The sequence below is a fragment of the Hemiscyllium ocellatum genome, chromosome 4, assembly GCF_020745735.1.
Source record: "Hemiscyllium ocellatum isolate sHemOce1 chromosome 4, sHemOce1.pat.X.cur, whole genome shotgun sequence".
NCBI classification, from domain to species: domain Eukaryota; kingdom Metazoa; phylum Chordata; class Chondrichthyes; order Orectolobiformes; family Hemiscylliidae; genus Hemiscyllium; species Hemiscyllium ocellatum.
In genome coordinates this window covers 7,593,027-7,616,704 of record NC_083404.1, presented here as the reverse complement: position 1 = coordinate 7,616,704, position 23,678 = coordinate 7,593,027, and the positions used below count along the sequence as shown (strand labels likewise).

Genomic DNA, 23,678 nt, shown 5'->3' with positions numbered 1-23,678 from the left:
GTGGGTGATTCTCAACTGCCCTCTGGGCAATCAGAGATGGGTAATAAATGCTGATCCAGTTGCGACATGCACATTCTATGGATAAAAGAAAATATCAGACCCCTTAACTGTTCATTAAGTGACAGTGAGGAAGCAGGCTAAGAGGCCTGAGACCCTGGCATTTTGTTCCAGTGCATGTGTTGAGTTCCTACCCCATTGTGTGCAAGGTGCCTGGTAGCATTATTGCAATGTAAAGGCATAGTGTCTCTAGGTGCCTGTTGAAGCACTGGAGCAGGCACAACGGGCTGAATGGACTCTTCCTGCACCGTAACAATTCTGTGATTCTGAGCTACAATATAGATTGGATTCTAGGAAAAGCATTTGATGAGATTAATTTGTTTATTTTTCTGTGTAAGGCTTTGCAAACATACCATAGTGATCCTTCAATGCGACGGCTTCTGAAACAACTGTACTTCTACATCATGCCAGTGTTTAATGTAGATGGATACCACTATAGCTGGACAACTGTGAGTGAATCATGGTTTAAACCAAAGAGCAATTCTAACTCTAGATTTTGTTCTTGCACTTTTTAAGTAATCAGCTTGAACTCCTGGCTTAATATATTAACAAATAAGCTTGAAGAACAATAAATCTTTTATTTTTAATCATATATAACAAAAATCGAGCAGTGAAATAAGTACAATGTGGTGACATGCCTCTGTATAGTCCATTGACCTACTGTTTTATCTGTCGTTACAATGAAGGTGGAGAAGTTCTTCAGAAACTTCAACTCTTATTGTGTTTTGATATATGAACAATTTTTGCATCATGTTTAGGATCGTTTCTGGAGAAAGACACGTTCTAACAGTACCAATTTCAACTGCCATGGAGTTGATGCCAACCGTAACTGGAAGGTCAAATGGTCTGGTAAGTTCTAATGTAAGGTACAATTCATCTCATTTTTGTCTTTTTAATAAAGGATTTGAGAAAAGAATTGTGCTATTTGGTATGACATACTAATTCAGGCAGAACTAGATCCTTGGTCTATTTGATCTACTTACACATTTCCCACGGACTATCCAGATCTATTTGTTTCGGCACTTTATATGGTAAAAGTAAAGTCACCATAGTCATACTGCACTGCTCTATCATTCGAGAGAGAGATGACTAGTGGTGACTTAGTCTGAGGGTCACTGCGCCTCAGGCGAGGGGAGAGGTTGAGAAGGAGAATCCTTCACGGTAGCCTCAGGTGTGGGAGCAAACCCACAGTGTTAGTGTCATTCGTTGGTCTTTCATTCTTTCATTTATTCAGCCAACTGAACTAACTGACCCTCCCAGGGATTATATAAGAAAGATAACCCAGAAACTGACCATTTGTCCCAAACAGTCTCATATCCATTTTATGTTCCACTTGTGCTCCCCCCCATCTTTGTTTGTCTGTAACTATCATTGTCACTGTCTGTTCCTTCTCCTTCATTCACCAGTCTACTTTCCCAATAAGTGCATCCAGATTGTTATCTTCAACGATTCACAAGTTCCAAATTCTCACTACAATTTGAAAAAAAAGTTTATTCCGATTCTCTTCTTGAATTTCTTGCGGACTGTCTCTAGTTATGCTCTTCCCCACAAACAGAAACATTTGCTCTGTGAATCATTTAAAATGTTAAATATCTGTATCTGCTAGTACTTTGGTTATGTCGGCATCACAATATTTTTTCTGCAAATATTTTTATTTCATTATGAATGTAGTAACACAGTGATGATGATCAGTTAAAATTTTGTGTGTGATGTTGATTGAGGTATAAATATTGGCCAGAGCACTGGAGATATCTCCATGCCTCATCTTTGAAATAAAATCACAGCATCTTTTACATACAATACAGTAATACAGTACAATACAGGCAAATGGAGTTTAATGTGGACATGTGTGAGGTGATACACTTTGGACGGAGTAACCGGAATGCAAAGTACTGGGCCAATGGTAAGATTCTTGGGAGTGCAGATGAGCAGAGAGATCTCGGTGTCCATGTACACAGATCCCTGAAAGTTGCCACCCAGATTGACAGGGTTGTTAAGAAGGCATACAGTGTTTTGGCCTTTATTAATAGAGGGATTGAGTTCCGGAATCAGGAGGTTATGCTGCAGCTGTACAAAGCTCTGGTATTGCCACACTTGGAGTATTGTGTACAGTTCTGGTCACTGCATTATAAAAAGGATGTGGAAGCTTTGGAAAGGGTGCAGAGGAGATTTACGAGGATGTTGCCTGGTATGGAAGGAATGTCTTACGAGGAAAGGCTGAGGGCCTTGAGGTGTTCTCGTTAGAAAGAAGAAAGTTGAGAGGTGACTTAATGGAGACATACAAGATAATCAAAGGGTTAGATAAGGAGAGCCTTTTTCCAAGTATGGGGACGGCAAACACGAGGGGACACAACTTTAAAGTGAGGGGAGATAGGTATAAGACAGATGTCAGAGGTAGTTTCTTTACTCAGAGAGTAGTAAGGGCATGGAATGCTTTGCCTGCAACTGTAGTGGATTCGTCAAGTTTAAGTGCATTTAAGTTGTCATTGGACAGGCATATGGGCATAAATGGAATAGTGTAGGTGGGATGGGCTTCAGATGAGTATGACAGGTCGGCGCAACATTGAGGGCCGGGAGGCCTGTACTGCGCTGTAATGTTCTATGTTCTATGTAATACAATACAGTAATACAATACAATACAGCAATATAATACAATACAGTATAAAATAGCACAGGAACAGACCCAACAGCCCATCAAGCTTACCCCAATTCCTAATCTTTATTTAGACCCACTATATATTGCCCACTTGCCATATCTATGCCTCTGTTCACCTCATATTCATGTTGCTAACATGCCTGCTCCCACCACTTTCACTGTTCCAGGCATTCCCCAGCCTCCATGTGAAACATTTGCCCCGCACTTCTCCTTTGAACTTTCCCCCTCTTGTCTTGAACCTGTGCCCTCTTGTGGTTGGCGTTACCACCCTGGGAAAAAGCCTCTGACTATCCAGCCTGTCTGTGCTCTCGTAATTTTGTAGACCTCTATCAGGCCGCCTCTCAGCCTCTCTCTTTCCAGTGAAAACAATCCAAGTTTATCCAATCTCTCCTCTGAAATAAAGTCCTCCTGACCAGGCAACATCCTACTGGAACAGGCAGCTAAGGTCTAAGCATTATTCAAGAGACAGCCATGCCTCGGATATAACAGTAACCCCTCAGTCTTTTTTTTCCAAGAGGAAAGAGCCAGCTTATTAAATCTTTCTCTGATATGTACAACCATGTACTTCTGGCACTATTCATTCAAGTTGTCTCTGCACCCTCTGCAGTGGCTCTGTGTGCTTTTATACATGGTGACTAGAAATTCACACAGTACTCTGTATAGTTTACCAAGGACTACTTTTTAAACTCTAAACCTGCTGATATAAAGCCTTGTGCTAGGTTTCCAAGTTCAATAGTTATGAATAGTATTTGTTGAGAAAACATTACTTTGGTGAATCCCAGCACAGTTTCCTGTACCCTACTGTTGTCCATGATCTGATATAAATATTTCCACACTATTAATAAAAAAAACCAGTCCAATTGATCCAGTCTTTGATTTGGTTGCTCTTGTTCTTGAACTTCACATAAAACCTGCTCAAATCTTCTGACAACCTTTAAACTCATATCAAACTATGGCTCTGTCTTTCTTCAAGCAAGAACATTCCCAAATGAACTATCATTTCACAACTCTCTCTTTCTCTGAGTCTCTGATATTTATGGGGAGGTGTTGAGTGGTCGGGTGGTGGCAGTGATAGTTCTGCAAGTCTGAAAACTCAGAAGAAGGGGTGCTCTGCATTTAAAGACAAGATAAGATTACTGTATTTTCACCCACTTCCTAGTTGCAGCCATCCTGGTTGCTATTGGGCAGATAGGCCTTCGGCACCAGCCCAGAGGCCAGGGTTATGAGTTGAGGTACCTGGAGGAGGGAGAATCAAATGTTGGGGGTGTATTGATTATGGGGGAAGAGCTTATGGAGTGAGGTTAGAATTTAAGGGGAAGGGTTGAGCTCAGAGGTCGGTTAGCAAAGAAGGAATCAAGGTATCAGAAAGACCAGAATGAGCTGGAGTGGAGCTTAGGTGAGAGACTGGAAAGACCAAAAATGAGAAATTGGAGCATGGGGTCATTTTTGTTTTGAGAAGGACTGATCAGATCAAAATGGTGGAGGAGCAATAGGGGAGGTAGACTAGTTTGAAGAGCCAAATGGAAGTGATGATGCTACTTTTTGCCTCAAGCAATATTGGGAAGGTATTTCCCTCCTCGGCGATTTACCTCCTTTCACCCATTGGAACCCAGGTGACTCATCTTCAATTTAAAATAGAGTAAAAAAAATCCGAAGTGTGCAGCCATATTAAGTTATTTAAATGAGCAAACCACTTCCTAGGAGCAATATGTCTGACCATCTCCATCCCTCCCTCATAACATCTGAAACGTGGAGAAACACTTTTCAGGTTTGAGATGTTTAACATTTTCATATGTCTCCTGAACCAACCTCACTCCTGAGTTCCTTAATCATCACAACGCCTTCGTTTACCATCCTTCCACTATTTATATGCCAAAAGATAACTTTGAGATTTTCCTACGAGTCAGATGTCAACCTTTTCATGCAAACCTTCTTCTATTATCTCATTTTTGCGTTGTCACCACCATTCTGAACCTTCTGTATTCAGCTTGGTTCTTATTTGCTTTTCTAACTGCACTTGTCATCAATACAATTTCTCGTCTTTAATTTTGCCTTAAATAGTTGACAATTCCTTTTGTCAGTCAGGGAGCTCTGGATTTGTTTAGCCTACCTTTTCCTCAAAAGGGAAAGTTCGGAAATTATTATGCGATTTGAAAGGCATCCCTTCACTATCCATACTGGCTCACAAACGTTCTCTAGTTAAACATTTCTTAATCATATTGACCCATTGACATAAAATACTCACAACGACCTTATCCAAATGCCCTATTAACAGGCTAATTGAACAAGCTGGAAACATTGTATGCATGTTCAATTCTTCTATTTTTTTGATTAAAAGCAACAATAGCATAAAATCACCATCCTCCCAAACTGTGCTTGAGAATATTAATAAAGTATTGTAAAATACTTTTGGACAAATTTTGACAAGACAGGTGGTACGTTGACTAACTTGTAAATATTTCCGTTTTGAAATCAAAAGTTAAAGGTATAAAATAAAATGTAGAATTCAAGAAGCAAATAGGGGAGTTTATAAATAATGCAGTGACTAAATACACAAAACAAATCTCCAAAGTAAATTGAATTACAGTATTGTTTAGAATCATTGAGGCCTAATTTGTCACTGCTGTCCAGTTTTCACAATTAGTCTATTCCTATCTGCTTACATTTGATCCATATCCCTCCATAATATCTCATCCGTATAACTGTCCAAATGGCTCTTAAATGGCAGAATTTGTTTTGTTATATTTGCAGTAGTTGCTGATAATTTTGGCAAGAATTATATGTTAACCTTATGTTCAGTGAATTGTGAATCCATCACAATCATTTTCTTTCAGTACAGACAGCATTACACGACATGCAACGTGCTGGCCATTTATACCTGCTATGACACCCACCAACAAAAAAATGAGGGGCGTAAAAAATAAAATAAAATGTCTCTCAGAAACATAAATTTACACCTTAAAAAGATCCATGGTTATGTAGTGTAGTAGAATATGTAAGAACAAAGAGAACAAAGAACATTTACAGCCCAGGAACAGGCCCTTCAGCTCTCCAAGCCTGAGCCGATCCAAATGTACTGTCTAAACCTGTCGGTCAATTCCTAAGCATCTGTATCCCTCTACCCTCCAACTACTCATGTATTTATTCAGACGCATCTTAGATGAAGCTACTGTGCCTGCCTCTACCACCTCTGCTGGCAACACGTTCCAAACGCCCACCACCCTCTGTGTGCAGTACTTGCCACTTAACCCTTCCACCTCTCACCTTGAAAGCGTGACCTCTCGTTATTGAATCCTTCATCCTGCGAAAAAGCTTGTCTCTATCCATCCTGTCTATACCCTTCATGATTTTATAAAACCTCAATCATGTCCCCCCTCAATCTCCTTTTTTCTAATGAAAATAAACCTAACTTACTCAACCTCTCTTCATAGCTAGCACCTTCCATACCAGGCAACCTGCTCTGCACCCTCTCCAAAGTGTTCACATCCTTTTGGTAATGTGGCGACCAGAACTGTATACAGTGTCATAAACACAGCCAAACCAATGTCTTGTACAATTTTAACGTGATGGTGTAGATGATGATGTTACTCTGACAAGGAGAAAAAAAGAAGTATTTGGAAATAAGAGAGCTACATTCAGTAATCTGAATCAGTAATTCAGTAATCTGGGTGCCATGGTGGCACAGTAGTTAGCACTACTGTCTCACAGCACCATGGACCTGGGTTCAATTCCAGCCTCAAGTCACTGTCTCTGGGGAGTTTGCACATTCTCCCAGGGACTGCATGGGTTTCCTCTGTGAGCTCAGGTTGCCTCACACTGTCCAAAGATGTGCAGGTTGGGTGGATTGGCCATGCTAAATTTCTCATTGTGTGCAGGCTAGATCAATTAACTATGGGAAATGCAGGTGGTTGGGATGCTTTTCAGAGGGTCAGTGCAGACTTATGGTGCTGAATTGTCTGCTTCCACACTGTCGGGATTCTCTGAATCTATAAATATACAAACATAAGGAAAGGGAATACAGTACATTACATTACAGTATTGAAGAGAATGAGAGACCCTAATTCTAGAATAAGGACAAACTAGAGATACCAGGGACTAAAAAGATTGATAAATTAATGAAAGGAATTAGATCCTAAACGTGTATGTGTGGACACCGAGATACATAGAAATAGTGTCAATGATGGCTAGCTGTAGTATTTGTATAAAAGCAAAGCTTAAAGCAGATTAAACCTGAAGCATTGCGTGAACTTTCTTTTCAATATTTGAGAAAAGTTTCCCTTTTGATGTGTCATTATACCTCAAACACCACGGAAGTATTTCTAGTTGTCAATATCATCTACAAGGTTCAAATAATATTATTTCATTTGATATCGTCACTTGGTTCATTGCATCATCACAATTCCTCAATAAGTTTAATGACTTTAATCACTCTCGGGTGTCTGTGTTTCTCTGGTTTTTATTTCTAAATTTTTCCCTAATTGATTAGGTGAAGGAGCTTCCTTACATCCTTGTGCTGATACATACTGTGGACCTGTTCCAGAGTCTGAGCCAGAAGTAAAGGCTGTTGCAAGATTCCTGCATAAACACAAGAAACAAATTAAAGCATACATTTCATTCCATGCATATTCACAAATGTTACTATATCCATATTCCTATAAGGATGCAACCATTCCCAATTTCAAGTGTGTGGTAAGTAGAATTAACCTAAATTAGTAAATTTCAATTCATTAACTCTAAGCATTATTAGATGGTTTCTATTCAACCATGTGTAACATATTTACATAATTGTTCCTGAGAGACATGAATGCACTGATTTGGCAGAAACAGTTGTTGATATATTTGTTGCTTATTTATTAAGCAACAATTACCGGCTAGGAAACAAATTTACATAGAATTTATTTGATTTGTAGTTCATTTCACAGAGTTGAAACTGCTGTAAAAGCAATAGAAGGAGCTAGTCGTAGTCTAGTACTGAGCAAAACATGACAGTTTGTCAAACTAATGTTTGAGGAGTCTTTCAATGAAGATTGCATAGCTTTCGAACTATCATTTGTGCTAAATATTTTTTGGAGGAGAGTGAATGCGGAGAATAAGATGCCACAGCCCAGAACTTCCAAAGCAGGAATTCAAGATTGTTACTATCTGCTGTACCTCATGTTGCTGATGAGGTACTGGTCTGTACTCAATTTAAAGAGAAGTCTCTCTAAAGATGCATAAATTCAGACTTGAAACCAAGTAAAATAATTTAGATGTTTTCAAGGAGCAGTGACTACAATATAAGTTTTTACATTACTTCAAGATACCAATAGTTGTGTGATGAGACAAAGGGCTTGTGTCCAGGCATGGGCATAGACCCTCCATCCGGATAGTTTGCCAGTTGGCAGAGGGACAAAGTGAGATTAGCTTAGGGTTTGTTAGAGTTGAATATCAGCAGTGTATGGGACCAACCCAACGTTTCCAGTTAACATCACAAAATATAACATGCAAATTACAAAGGGGTAAGTTTGGGGATAAAGCCTTGGATTCCATCAGTGTAGTGTTTATAATACAGAACCACCCACTCTGTTCAATGGTACCCCTGCATGTTCTAAAAAAAAGCTTTGGGCCAATTGACTCCACAAAAACTCATTCACTCAGATTGATTAAGATGTTTCACACCATTCATTTCTGCTCTAGCCTACTAATGATTCCAGTCCACACAACGTGATTGACCTCTAATGTTTTCTGAAGTGACCAATCATACTGCTCCATCGTAAACAAATGCAACAAAACAAAATGATGTGAAATATCGAGCACATCTATCAAGAATGACCCTGCCATCAAGCTATCACAAGAAAGTTGCAGTTCCAGTCTATGTTGCAGAGTACTGGTTGCAAACATCCCGGGATTGGTGTCCCTTTTTTCTACACTATCCCACAGATTAGTAAAAATGTTGCATGATAACATTCACAGAGGCATTACCTAACAACTAACATCCTACATCACAACTCGTAGGTTGGGTTGAACTCATTGACAGAATGGACTCAGCAGAGGAAGCACTGCAGTATACACAGCACCTTTGGCATTTTCACGTTGACAGTGGCCTTCATGGCTTCAGGTTGAACATGGCCAGGGCAACTTCTTTCTGCTGGCCAGCCCCTTCTGTTCCCTGTGTCTCTGACTCATGAGAGCTGTTCCGTGTTCAAAACTAAAATTGCACCTGAATTTGACAACAGGGAAATAGACCATTCATCCAGTAGTTCATTGCTCATGCTTCTGTTCCTCACTGGCCAAGTCTCACCTTACTTCATCTCACCCCACCATGAAATCCTTCTATTCTTTTTTCCTCTATGTACTTACTCAGATTTCTCTTAAATACATTTAGAATTAGATTAAATTGTGCTGTTCAATCACTGCCAGTATCCAGCCCAGACTCTTTGCTTTTCTCATTGTGCTCTTGTCAAATTTTGATTTCCAAATCTCTGAACTTTATTGGGCACCTGCTCTGCATTTCACCTTAAAACACAACTACAGTGTCTTTGATCCCTGTTTAAATTTTAATGTAACTTTCAACCACCAGTTGAGTTCTCTGCTCAACTTATTAATAGTTCTGGTTTCTCGGCTTCATTTGCATGAACATTCAACAGCAAGGATTTACTTTTCTCAACCAAAATACATCTTTATGTCTCTTCTTGACTTTATGGTGATCTTGAACCACACCATTCGTATTTACTGTCCTATCACCAATTCTCTACACTTCTTGAAAGGCATATCTTCAAAAGTGCATCCTCTGATAACCTACTGTCTAAATATCTTTGGAACTTGAGTCTTATGTCAAACCAGTCTCCAAATCTGAGTGAAAATTCATCAATATCTGTATTAATGACATCCATTTTTATCTCATTACAGCACCTCCGACTTTAGCATTTGACTTCCTTCTAGTGTCTCCTTCTTCTTTATTTACTACCAGGATAAATTCATCTGAATAATTATTACGTTACCAAGCCTAAGTGACCTGCGTTTTATTTGTGTCCGTTCGGGTGTACATTTTGTCTGTCAACCCAGACTCCAGACCATATCTCATAAAGTCATAGAGATGTACAGCGCAGAAACAGACCCTTCGGTCCCATTCATCCATGCCGAGCAGATATCCTGAACTGATCTAGTCCCATTTTCCAACGCTCCAGGGAAAACAGCCCCAGCTTGTTCAGCCTCTCCCTACAGATCACACCCTCCATTCCTGGCAACATCCTTGTAAATCTTTTTGTTCGGCCTTTTTTTCTGTTTTTCTTCTTACAACTCTGTTCTTCATCCCTCCCTGACAATGTCCCCTCTTTTTGTGCCTCCCCACATTCTCCTGTTTTGATAACTCTACCTTCTCAAATGCTGCCCCACCACTTCACCTTTTTATCCTCCTGCCCCTGCCCTGATCTTAACTCCGAGGAGAGAGTGAAGACTGCAGATGCTGGAGATCAGAGTCGAGAGTGTAGTGCTGGAAAAGCATAGTAGGTCAGGCAGGATCTGAGAAGCTCTCCTGTTCCTCGGATACTGTCTGAGCTGCTGTGCTTTTCCAGCACTACACTCTCGACTCTGATCTTAACTCCCTCTTGCTAAGACTATAGCTCCCCTCTCCTGTTATCCACTGAAGTGTTCACCATAGCACTCAGCACTCTTTCTTTAGCAACCACAGCCTCAACTGCTTAATACTGCTCCCTTGCTATCCTTCACATTTTGCCCAGGGCACGCTGGAACATCACTCGATGACCTTTACTAATCCAACTTGTTTTTATCAGTGCTGACCCTATATGGTCTCCACCAGCTGGTGAGCTATCACTGCCCTTCTCTTCCTCTCATTCCAGAAAGTGCATTCACTTGAGAACAAGACTCTTGCAATCCATTAACACTTCCTCACTGAGACATCTTCACTGCTTTCCTTTCCCAGTCTCTGTACAGAATTAAATTTCATCCTCAGTGATTTCAGGCTCTATCTCAATTCATCACGTTCTCTTTCCTCAGAGATCACTTCTCCTATTTGCATTAATCTCTCTCTATCTAATAAACTCCCCATTGCCAAAATAAAACCAACAACTGCAGATGCTAGAGATGTTAGAGATGAAGATATTAGGAGGAAGATAGAAAGGAGATGTCAGAGGTAGGTTCTTTATGCAGAGAGTTGTGAATGCATGGAATGCGTTGCCAGCGGTGGTGGTGGAAGCAGAGTCATTAGGGACATTTAAGCAACTGCTGAACATGCACATGGACAGCAGTGAATTGAGGGGTGCGTAGGTTAAGTTACTATATTTTACATAGGGTTAAATCTCGGCACAACATCGTGGGCCAAAGGGCCTGTTCTGTGCTGTACTTTTCTATGTTCTATGTGAAACACAAAGAGAAATTGCTGGAGAAACTCAGCAGTTCTGGCAGCAGCTGTGAGAAGAAAGTAAAGTTCACCTTTGAACCAGTGACTCTTCATCAGAACATCAGAACTCTCCTCATGAAGGGACATCGGACCTGAAACCCTAGCTCTGTTTTCTTTCCATAGATGCTGCCAGGCCTGTTGAGTTTCTCCAGCCATTTCTGTTTTCCTTTCGTATTTCTTACCACTTCCTTGACCTTGCTATCTCATGTTGCCTCACTATATATCAATCAAAAACAAAGCCATTTCTGATCACTTCCTAGGAACAGTGTCCACACACATCTACCTTCACCTGTGTCATCCTCTTACCTTCTGTGCAGTCTGCAGGAAAAGATATTCTTCCAAATCCCTAACAGGGATACTTTCAAAATTCCAACTGTCTAACTTTGACCCAACAGTCTCCACAATATTTCTGTAGCCACTAAATTGCTCAACCAAGTCCACACCTCCACACCTGTTCTCCACTAAAACCATTACACTGATGTTTGGTTCATTTCCCATGGTACACCACTCCTCTCCAGTCCCTTAAATCCAAATGAGACAGATTTGGAAAAAAATGGCTGTTTTAGCCCTTTACCGCAAGATCTGGTTGGACCATAGAATGTACCATCAGGTCCTACTTATGTCAGCTAAGACTGCTCACTCTTCTGGTATCATCCTGGAATACAAACAATCTCCTCTCCCTTGGTTTCCATCACTTCATCTCCAACAGGAAGTGTGGCAATCCCATGGACTTCTTTGTTTCTTTGAATCACTGAGGTAACTGCTTCCCTCTCTTCTCTTGGTTGTTGAGCAAAGCTTTCTCCTGCTGGAACTTCCATCTTTCTCTAGTTTCTCTCCAGACTGCTCTCATCTTGTCCATGTGACCTAGTACTTATTTGTAGGGATGCTTCTTTGGTAAGGAGATAGGAGGGAACCGAGGATAAATCTTTCAGGAACACTAGAGGTAATCATGTTGGAGCCAAAATCTATTTTTAAAAATGTGCTCATCAGTGTCTGGGTCAGCATTTATTGTTCATTCCTAATTGCCCTTGAACTGAATAGCTTGCCTAATAACTGGATACCCATTTCAGAGGGTAGCTAAGAGATAATCACATTGCTGTGGGCTTGGAATCACATGTAGGCCTGACCAGGTAAGGATGGAAGATTTCCTTCTCTGAAGGATATGAGTGATCCAGATGGGTTTTTTAAACAATAATTGATAGTGATCAGCAGGGCATCCAAAACTGCACACAGTACTCCGGAAGTGGTCTCACCAACGACAGCATGACGTCCCAACTCCTGTACTCCTGATTTCCCTCTTAAGAATATCATGGGGATTACCATTGACAAAATATCCAACTGGCTCAGCCATCTAAATACTGTGGCTGCAAGAACAGGTCAGAAGCTGTGAATTACCCTCCACTTGTCTGGACGAATGCAGCTCCATGCACACTTAAAAAGCTTGACACGAGTTGGGAAAAAAGTATGCTGCTTGATCTTCAGCCATCCCCCAAGTTAAATATTAATCATTTCCTTCATCATCAGTGAACAATGCCAGCGCTGTGTACCACCTGCAAGCTGCCCTGAGCTTCTTCAGCAACATATTCCAGTGATTGCTGTCACCCAGAGGGATGAGGGCAGCCAGTGTATGGGAATGCCACCACTTGGAAATTACCCTCAATGTCACATCCATCATCCTGACTTGAACTATATCACCCTTCCTTCCCTAGCAATAGCTCAAAGTCCTGGAACATCTTGCTTAACAACACGTAGGGTACACCTACACCACACAAACTAGTGCAGTTCAAGAAAACAGTTCAGCAGCACCTTTTCAAGAGCAAATCGCAGAATCGCCTTTGTGCAGAAGGAGGCTATTTGGCCCACTATGTCTGTGCCAGCTGGTGAGCATTTAAACTTTGTGCTCATCTCGTGCTTTTTCCCTGTAATGCTGCTCACTCTTTCTGTTTAAATAATCACCCAGGCTCTCAAGTGCCTCAGTTGAATTTGCCTCCAGCTCGTTTCCAAGCCAAGCAATCCATCTCCTAACTACCTGCTGTGTTAGAAGGACTTCACATTGCTCATTTGATTTCTCTTTTGCAAAGCACTTTAAAATTATGCCATCGGTTTCTCAACCCATTTCTGAGCAATAAGTACCAGTGATAGTCATATTCGCATCAACAAATAACGAAAAATCCAGTTCTATTCCAACATCACCCCTCACACCCCTTTTTACTCATCTGATCCCACAGTTCTCTTCACTCACTTACAGGGTACGCCCCCTGGGGAAGTTCTATATTGTTTCCTCTGTATAATTTGATTTAAGGGGAATCCAACTCATGTCAACATTATTGTGGTTAGATGTATCCATCGCTAGTTTGGAAGTTAGTTGTTTTCCCTTTCGAGTAGCTGATGCATGCCCCTATTCATTGTTGTTATATTGTCAGACTGTTTGCTGAAAATCTAATCTTGCATTTTTCTTCAAGTTAAATGTTGAAAAGACAATACCTCTCGTTTTCAGTACCCGTCACAATCTGTTTTCAATACTGACATCCTATTTGACCCAGAAATGAACTTAAACCTACAACAGCACATTTATAAAGACCACCTACTTCCATGCCTCTACCATCACTTGACACTGTCCCAGTTCAACTCATTCATTGTTAAAACCTTCATCTGCGTCTTTGTTACCTATAGTTTGAAGCCATGCGATGCAATCCTGCTCGGTCTCCCAAGATGTGCCTTTCTTAACCTTTAAGTTGTCCGTTCTCTGCCAACTATGTCCACAGGTGCACCAAAGCTCATGAAAGTATTGTCCCTATGTTTGCTACTTAAATTGTCTTCCAGCCAAACCATGCCTAATTTTAAAAGTCTTCATTCTTGTTTTCAAGCAATATTTTAGAACTGAATTTTAGGAATACAAGGACATTTTGATGTTTAGCTTCTGTGTGAAATTACTTCAACAAGTCTATTTGGCAGTGGGAATAGTTGATGGTGGAGATTGTAGTAAAGTCAGGAAGCTATAATCTCAGGATAGGGGACATGTTCATTATTTAAATGGTTACAAGATTGGACATGCTTTCTGAATATAGCTGGTATGGTCCAAAAGTAAAACAAAACAATGGAAAGAAGAAAAAAAAACAAGAAAAAAATGTATCCAATAAAAACTCAAAACACACTGGAGATCTGACCATAGGAACGGAAGTAGGCCATTCAGCCCATCAGTTCTGCTCCACCATTTAATGAATTCTTGGCTGATCTGATCATCCTTAACTCCATCTGAAATCAAAACAGAAAGTGCTGGAGAAACTCAAATGGTCCAACAGCACATGAGGTAAGAGAAGTTGAGTTAACATTTTGAATCTCATGACTGTTCTTCAGAACATTGGATCAGACTATTGTTTATGTATAACCCCATGAAGTGAAACTATTTTGATTTATTGAGTTATATGGTGATCCTTAATATCACTCACTTGGACTTACAATGATGTTAACAGCTTCACAAAACAATGCAGACTTTTCATTCAACTGAGACTTAAATTCTTTAAGTAACTAGCTTTATTATTTTTGTTTCATTTTTCAGGAATCTGCAGCATTTAAGGCAGTCAATGCTCTTTACTCAGTGTATGGTATCAAATACAGACATGGGCCAGCTTCAAGCATTTTGTGTAAGTTTTTATAATTAATAGTAAGGAACAACGATATATATCTGAGTCAGGATGGTAAGTGGCTTGGAGGGGACGTGCAGGTGGTGATGTTCCCATGTATCTGTTGCTCTCATCCTTCTAATGGAAGTGGGTATGGGTTTGGGAGGTGCTGTATAAGGAGCTTTGGTGAATTTCTGCAGTGCATCTTGTAGACAGCAGCAGCAGTGTTTACTGATCATCGATGGTGGAAGGAGTGGATGTTTGTGGATGTGGTGTCAAGCTGCACCCAGTCAAACAAGTGGGCGGTATTTCACCACACTCCTGACCTGTGCTGTGTAAATGATGGACACGTTTTGGGGAATTGGGAGTTGAGTCACTTGCCACAGTATTCCTATCCTCTGACCTACTTTTGTAGTCACTGTATTTATGTGAAAAGTCCACTTGAGTTTCTGGTCAATGGTAAACCCCAGGATGTTGATAGTGGGGGATTCAGTGACGGTGAAACCCTTGAATTTCAAGGGACAATGATTTGATTGTCTCTTTTTGGGGATGGTCATTGTCTGGTATTAATGCGGCATGAATGTTACTTGCCACTTGTCAGCCCAACGCTGGATATTATCCAGACCTTGTTGCACTTGAATATGGACTGCTTCAGTATGTGAGGGGTCACGAAAGGTGAACATTGTACAATCATTGGTGAACATCCCCACTTCTGACCTTATGATGGAGAGATGGTCATTGATGAGGCAGCTGTAGATGGTTGGGCCTAGGACACTACCCTGAGGAACTCCTGCAGAGACGTCCTGGAGCTGAGATGACTGACATGCAACAACCACAACCATCTTCCTATGTGCTAGTTATGACACCAATAAGTAGAGTTTGCCCCGATACCCATTGATTCCACTTCTGCGAGAGCTCCTTAATGTCATACATAGTTGAATGCAGCCTTGATGTCAAGCGCTGTCACTCTCACCTCCCCTCTGGAATCAGCACTTTTGTCTATGTTTGAACCAAGGATGTAATGAGGCCAGCAGGTGAGTTACCCTGGTTGTTTCATTTGGGGTGCAATCTGGGGCCAAGCAGAGTGGCGACTATAGCAGTGACTGTCACATGTTGTGGGGCAGTTACTGTAGAGGGTAATGGAATGCCTAGTGGGGCAGTGACTGTAGCAATGACTGTAACATGTAGTGGGGGAGTGACTGTAGGAGGGACTGGAATGCCTAGTGGGAGAGTGACTGTAGTGATGACTGCACAATATTTAAAAGACTGCTGTGCACCAAGATGAGCACTGACTTTCTGAACGTGTTTTGTTCAGTCAGGGACCTTTTCTGAAGGTGTTGTGAGGGGGCAAGTGGTCTCGCTGTTCTCCTACAGGGAGCTGGTGGACAGGGTGCAGTGAAGGAGAGTCCTGGAGGACTGGCAGAAAGAGCCGTGCTTCAGACTTTGGGTCAGTACCTGCTTGATGGTGAGAAGGAAAGACCAGCAGTCAGTAACCGAGACCACTTGAAAGAAAGTCAGTAACTGAGACCACTGCCTCAGACAATGTGCCAGACCCTTGTTTCTGCTACTGCACCCACTTCCCACCAAGGCACATGCTTAGGCTGAAACTATCTCAAGGTTCTTTAAGCTCTGAGTAGAGTGATTACAAGAATACCTGGCAAATGTCTTTGCTTTATCTACTTTATATTCAAATCACTGAGCTTCAATTAACTTCTATTAGCTTCAACTACTTTATACAGGTGCAGATAAATGTGTCTCACTGCCTTGTCTTCTCACTGGGGTCTTTGACAGCTGGCACTGGGATCTATCTCAGATTTTGCGGCACTGGTCTCATGAATCCAGTCCAATGAGTGGGAAGGAGACCCCCATAGGAAGCATACTTAAGGTCTCAGCGACTGAAAACAGATGAAGCTTTGGAAGAATATCGGAAAAGTAGGACCAATCTTTAGGGTTAAGGGAAATCCAAAAACCTTTTGTTCACATATAAAGAGCAAGAGGGTAATTCGAGAAAGGGTGCCACACTCAAGGACAATGGAGGAAACTTATGCATAGAGTCAGAGAAAATGAGTGAGATTCTTAATGACTACTCTGCATCAGTCTTCACTGTGGAGAGGGACATGGCAGATGTTGAGGGTAAGGATAGATGTTTGATTACTCTAGGTCAAGTCAGCATAAGGAGAAAGGAAGTGTTGGGTATTTTAAAAGGCGTTAAAGTGGACAAGTCCACAGGTCAGGATAGGATCTATCCTAGGTTACTGAGTGAAGCAAGAGAGGAAACAGCTGGGACTTTACCAGATATCTTTGCAGCATCCTTGAACATGGGTGAGGTCCCTGAGGACTGGAGAATTGCTAATGTTGTCCCCTTGTTAAAGTAGCTGAAAACGTGTTGCTGGTTAAAGCACAGCAGGTCAGGCAGCATCCAAGGAACAGGAAATTCGACGTTTCGGGCACAAGCCCTTCATCAGGAATGCCCGAAACGTCGAATTTCCTGTTTTCCTGGATGCTGCCTGACCTGCTGCACTTTAACCAGCAACACATTTTCAGCTCTGATCTCCAGCATCTGCAGACCTCACTTTTTACCCTTATTAAAGTAGGATAACAGGGAAAATCCAAGTAATTATAGACCGGTGAGCCAGACGTCAGTGGTTGGGAAGTTGCTGGAGAAGATATTGAGGGATAGGATCTACTCCCATTTGGAAGGAAATGGGCTGATCAGTAATGGGCAGCATGGTTTTGTTATGGGGAAGGTCATGTCTTATCAACTTAATAGAATAATTTGAGGAAGTGACAATGTTGATTGATGACAGAAAAGCTGTAGATGTCATATGCATGGACTTCAGTAAGGCATTTGATAAGGTTCCCCATAGTAGGCTGATGGAGAAAGCGAAGACACATGGGATCCAGGGTGTACTAGCTAGATGGATAGAGAACTGGCTGGGCAGCAGGAAACTAGGAGTGAAAGGGTGTTTCTCAAAATGGAGAACTGTGACTAGTGGTGTTCCACAGGGATCCATGCTGGGACCACTGTTGTTTATGATATACATAAATGATCTGAAGGAAGGTATGGGTGGTCTGATGAGCAGGTTTGCAGATGACACTAAGATTGGTGAAGTAGCAGATAGTGAAGGGGACTGTTAGTGAATACAGCAGAATATAGATAGATTGGAGAGTTGGGCAGAGAAATGACAGATGGAGTTCAATCTGAGCAATTGCGAAGTGATGCATTTTGGAAGATCCAATTCAAGAGCAAACTATATAGTAAATGTAAAAGCCCTGGGGAAAATTGATGTATAGACAGATCTGGGTGTTCAGGTCCATTGTTCCCTGAAGTTGGCACCGTAGGTTGACAGCATGGTCAAGAAGTGTATAGCATGCTTTCCTTCATTTGACAGGATATTGAGTACAAGAGTTGGCTGGTCATGTTACAGTTGTATAAGACTTTGGTTCGGCCACATTTGGAATACTGTGTACAGTTCTGGTTGCCACATTACTAGAAGGGTGTGGATACTTTGCAGATGGTGCAGAGGAGGTTCAATAGGATGTTGCCTGGGGTGGAGGGTGATGGCTATGAAGAGAGGTTGAGTAGTTTAGGATTATTTTCATTAGAAAGACAGAGGTTGAGGGGGGAACCTGAATGAGGTCCATAAAATCATGAGAGGGATCGACAGGGTGGATAGCAAGAAGCTTTTTCCCAGAGTAGGGGACTCAATTACTAGGGGTCATGATCTCAAAATGAGAGGGGAAACGTTTAAGAGAGATATGCGTGGAAAGTTCTTTATGCAGAGGGTAGTGGGTGCCCTGGAATGCATTGCCAGTGGAGGTGGTAGGGGCGAGAATGATAGCATCATTTAAGATGTATCTAGACAGATTCATAATTAGGCAGGGGGCAGAGGGATACAGATCCTTGGAAAACAAGCGACAGGTTTAGATCGAGGAACTGGATCAGCGCAGGCTTGGAGGGCCGAAGGGCCTGTTCCTGTGCTATAATGATCTTTTTTCTTAATAATATTATTCTGAATCTAATGCTATGTGCCTTATCACCATTTCCAAGTATTCCTCTATGAAAAAAAAACAGTTCCAGGTGTCTCTCTGTTAACTGTCTCTCCGTTTCCTACGTACCCAACCAAGGTGAATCCAGCTAAAACAGGCTGTTTTTGCACTATAGACAAGCAGGAAGTTGGATGAACACAGCAAGCCAGGTAGCATCGGACTCAGTCATGAAGAAAGGTTACACCCGAAACATTGACTTCTCCACCTCCTAATGTTGCTTGGCTTGCTGTGTTCTTCCAGCTCCCTGTTTATCAACCTTGGATTCCAGCATCGTTTTGTCTCTGCTTTTGCACTCAGCTGACTCTCCATCTAACTTTATACTTTCTTTAATTGCTCATTGTCATGTCCAATTACTCCAAAACAATTAATCCTAAACAATCTGGTTTGGAGATCTCATTTTTAAAGCCCAATGCCACAATTCTTTGCCAATCTCACAGTTGCCTCTAATGTCTTCCCACATCGCTAACTCTTTGTGACCCCTGCACTGCCGCCTCCTTCCCGGGCAACCTTACTACATTTCAGTGGATGAAAGGGTACCTAACATTAGAATCCTCAGCCCTTACAAGAAGAGAATCTTGACCTTGCAGGAGAAGGTTGGCATTGCTCATGTGAGGATGCTGACATATCCATCTCCCACTGACTGAGTAATTACTAGTTCTCGCAGGAACTGTCTGAGTCATAGCGGTGTGCAATCACCAGCGACTATGGCAATGACAGAATTACATCACAGGTTCTAAAAAAGAGACAGTGCAAGATAGCAGACGATGACATATCCATCCCAGATCGTCTCAATGACCTCTGTGCTCACTTTGAGCAAAAGTTTGGTGGAGAGGTAATACCTATTCCGAAAAGTCCTGACGAACCTATCCCAGCAGTCACTGCATCAGAGGTCAGACCAGTTTTCCTTTGTGTGAATCTAAAGAAACCAATGGAAGCAGACAGAGTACTAGGCCGTGCACTCAGAGCATGCGCAGATCAATTGGCAGAGGTTTTCTCAGACATCTTCAACCTCTCCCTGAAGCAGGCCACTGTCCCTGCCTGTTTCAAGAGGGTCAACATCATCTCTGTGCCTCAGAAGGCTCATGCAGCATGTCTCAATGACTACCGCCCAGTGACCCTAACTTCGGTGGTCATGAAGTGCTTTGAAAGGATGATCATGGCACTAATCAATTCCAGCCTCCCCACTACTCTTGACCCATTCCAATTTGCCTTTCGCACAACTGATCCATGTCAGATGCCATATCACTTGCCCTTCACTCCTCCCTAGAATGTCTTGACACCAAGAACAGCTACATAAGAATCTTACTCATTGACTACAGTTTAGCATTCAACACTATTATCCCCTAGAGACTGATTACTAATTAGTGATCTCAGACTAAGCCCCATTCTCTGCAACTGGATTCTCAGTTTCCTGACACATAGGCCACAATCAGTGAAGATTGGGAACAATATTTTATCCTCACTAACACTCAACAATGGAGCCCCCCAGGAGTGTGTACTCAGCCCCCTACTGTACTCACTGTATACTCATGGCTGTGTCGCCAAATACCAGACTAATGCCATTTACAAGTTCACTGATGACACCACCATAGTCGGTTGAATCTCAAATGGCGACGAAATAGACTAATGGAAAAATGGTGCACTGAGAACAACCTCGCTCTCAACGCTGGCAAAAGCAAGGAACTCATTATTGACTTTTGGCAGGATGTTACTCATGCCCCCTCTACACATTAACAACACAGAGGTGGAACGAGTGGAGAATGTCAAGCTCCTGGGAGTGGTCATCCACAAGTTTTCTTGGACTCTTCATGTGGACACACTGGTTACAAAGGCCCAACAACGTCTCTTCTTCTTCAGACTGCTGGGGAAAACTGGCATGACAGCAAATACAGTTGCCAACTTTTATAGGTGCGCCATTGAGAACATTCTGTCTGGATGTATCATTACCTGGTACCTGTACCATTCGAGATCGGAGACAGTTACAGAATGCAGTGAACTTGGCCCAGACAATCACAAAGGCCAACCTCCCATCTATAGAATCCATCTACCAGGCCCGCTGTCAGGGAAAGGCCACCAGTATTCTCAAAGATCCATCCCACCCTGGCAATGTTTTTCTACAACCTCTACCATCGGGGAGAAGGTACACACACACCAACCGGTTTCACAACAGTTTCTGCTCTACTGTTGTTAGAAAACTGAATTGACTCACAAACTCATAACATTCACCTTTACCCGTGTTTTTGTTTTTGCTGTTGCTTACCTATTATTTACTGTCTATGCTATTTAACTCTGTGATCTGCCTGTATTGCTCGCAAGACAAAGCTTTTCACTGTGCCTCAGTACACATGGCAATAAGTTCAATTCAATTCAATTTAATTCAATCAATGAGACTGAGTACGATACCTTGTCTCTCTATAGTCGTGTAGCCACGTGATTTACGGCCATTTCCTCAGCTCCTGAGGATGGGAGTCTGGAGGGCCTTGGAGAAAGTATCAGCAAGGCTGCTTCCTGCAGCATCCTTCAGCTTGGAAACTGATACCTCATTGTGCACGCAGTGGGTTTACCATGTGCACTGCTGGCACATTGTGATGGTGTGAGATTGAGATAGCTTGCTGCCTTTTAGCAAGATGCACAAGTTCTGGACTGAGGTCTGTTGACCAGCAAGGCAAGCTGCTTGGTGGCCATGAATGCTCAGTGAGGCAAAGCAACACAAGGAGGCTGTGATCATGCAGGTAGGTGTTAAGTGAGCAAACCCTAAGAGAGAGTGTGAGCAGCCATAAGGTGCAGCCTGGTCCAATCCGTACGGTGGATGCCTGTCCGGAATGCAAAAGGCCCTTACTGCAGCCTTTCAGTGATAATTGCCCAGTGCTTCCTGCAATACAACTCTGCTTCCTAAGGAGGCTGTGATTGGATTGGAGAGATGCAATGCTTGCCAATGTTGGTGGTTGAAAGGTACGTGTAGCTGGTGTCCATGGACTGGGCTATGCGATGCTGCTTGGTCTTGAGGTGGTGAGCTGAATTTATCAACGTTGAGACTTTTAGACAGCTGGGTTGTGTGGCATATTTGTTAAGACAAGAAGCTGAGGATTAATGAGGTGTATTGAGGCCATTATAGACAATAGACAATAGGTGCAGGAGTAGGCCATTCTGCCCTTTGAGCCAGCACCACCATTCATTATGATCATAGCTGATCATCCTCAATCAGTATTCTGTTCCTGCCTTATCTCCATAACCCTTGATTCCACTATCCTTTAGAGCTCTATTAATGAAGCACTTAGCAGGCTATAACATCCCTGAATTAGTAACTTGCACTGCCTTGTGAAAAACTAACCTCGCCGTTTAGTCGAAGTATAAAAGATGGAACAAGAAGCCCCTGACATCAAGATGGACCTCACAGGACTTCTCTCCCAATTCTGTCACAAATTTCACTCAGACCCACACAATATTCAATCCATGGTTTGACTGAGGTGAAAACTTTTCCTCAAGGAAACAATAGTTGAGTAAATTATTGAACAAAGAGAGCATACAGTGCTCTGGGAAGAGACGAGGGAAGTAGTTTTGAACAGCTAAAGACAAATGCTGTCACAGGCATTATTGATGAAGTGGCTTGCTGTAGTGTAAATTAAACTATAGTTTAAATGAGACTATAAAACACAGAAACAGAATTACATCACTGGGACCATCAAATGTACTCTGCCATTCAATCATGGCTGATATGTTTCTCAACCCCGTTCACCTGCACCCCCCCCAACAAACCCTTCATCCCCTTACTAATCAAGAACCTATCTCTCTGTCTTAAATACACTCAGTCACTTGGCCTCCACAGTCTTTTATGACAATGAGTTCCTCACATTCACCACATTCTGACCGAAGAAATTCACGAGGTAAAAACAATGACTGCAGATGCTGGAAACCAGATTCTGGATCAGTGGTGCTGGAAGAGCACAGCAGTTCAGGCAGCATCCAAGGAGCAGCGAAATCGACGTTTCAGGCAAAAGCCCTTCATCAGGAATAAAGGCAGTGAGCTGGAAGCATGGCTCACTGCCTTTATTCTTGATGAAGGGCTTATGCCTGGAACGTCGATTTCGCTGCTAGTTGGATGCTACCTGAACTGCTGTGCTCTTCCAGCACCACTAATCCAGAATGAAGAAATTCACCCTCATCTCAATTCTGAACTTCCTGAGAGGCTATGTCCTCAGGTCTTAGTCTCCTGAGGACTAATCCCAAGATATTCTTTACAAGTAGTTATTTTGTAAAAGGGGAAGGGCTTCTGCATAGTGCACTTGTGATGAAATTGTTGGAATAATACAGAATACAATTGTGTATGTTTGTCTTATTGGTTATATTGACTCAACTGAGTCAAGTACATTGAAAAATAACTTCTGATAATGGATTTCTCCTTTACCTTTCAGATGTCACTTCTGGTAGTTCTATGGACTGGGCCTATAAACATGGCATCCCATATGCATTTGCATTTGAATTACGAGACACTGGATATTATGGATTTCTGTTACCAGAATCACTCATAAAACCCACGTGTACAGAAACAACATTAGCTGTAAAAAATATTACAAACCATATTCTTAAGAAATGCCCATTGAGATGAGCTATTCATCATCACCCTATTAGTGCTTTTCAAATTAATACAAATCATTTTGCGGTGTTTTTCTTTCTTAAATTAACTTGGCCATATGTTTACATCCCTTCCTATATTCTAGCTTCATGAGAACTATGGGATGGATAATAAACTATGATCTTCCCAGTGATGATGAATGAATTTAAAAATAAATGTAAGTATCTTGGCAACCACAAATGACAGGCGTTTATTGCCATTATATTTGTATGATTGCACTATTACATAAGAATGGAGAGTTTCACCTGGATTTTTGTATCA

The 23,678-nt window shown here is 41.8% G+C and overlaps 1 protein-coding gene across 1 annotated transcript in view; it reads left to right on the top strand.

Moving 5' to 3' along the window:
- Nucleotides 1-23,390, top strand: part of cpa6 (carboxypeptidase A6) — a 63,756-nt gene extending 40,366 nt beyond the window's left edge. The window contains exons 7-11 of the mRNA XM_060823974.1: nt 396-506; nt 816-906; nt 7,200-7,402; nt 14,671-14,755; nt 23,197-23,390. Coding sequence (XP_060679957.1) covers nt 396-506; nt 816-906; nt 7,200-7,402; nt 14,671-14,755; nt 23,197-23,390 — 684 coding nt within the window. The remainder of the gene's footprint in view (nt 1-395; nt 507-815; nt 907-7,199; nt 7,403-14,670; nt 14,756-23,196) is intronic.
- Nucleotides 23,391-23,678: the final 288 nt, after the last annotated feature.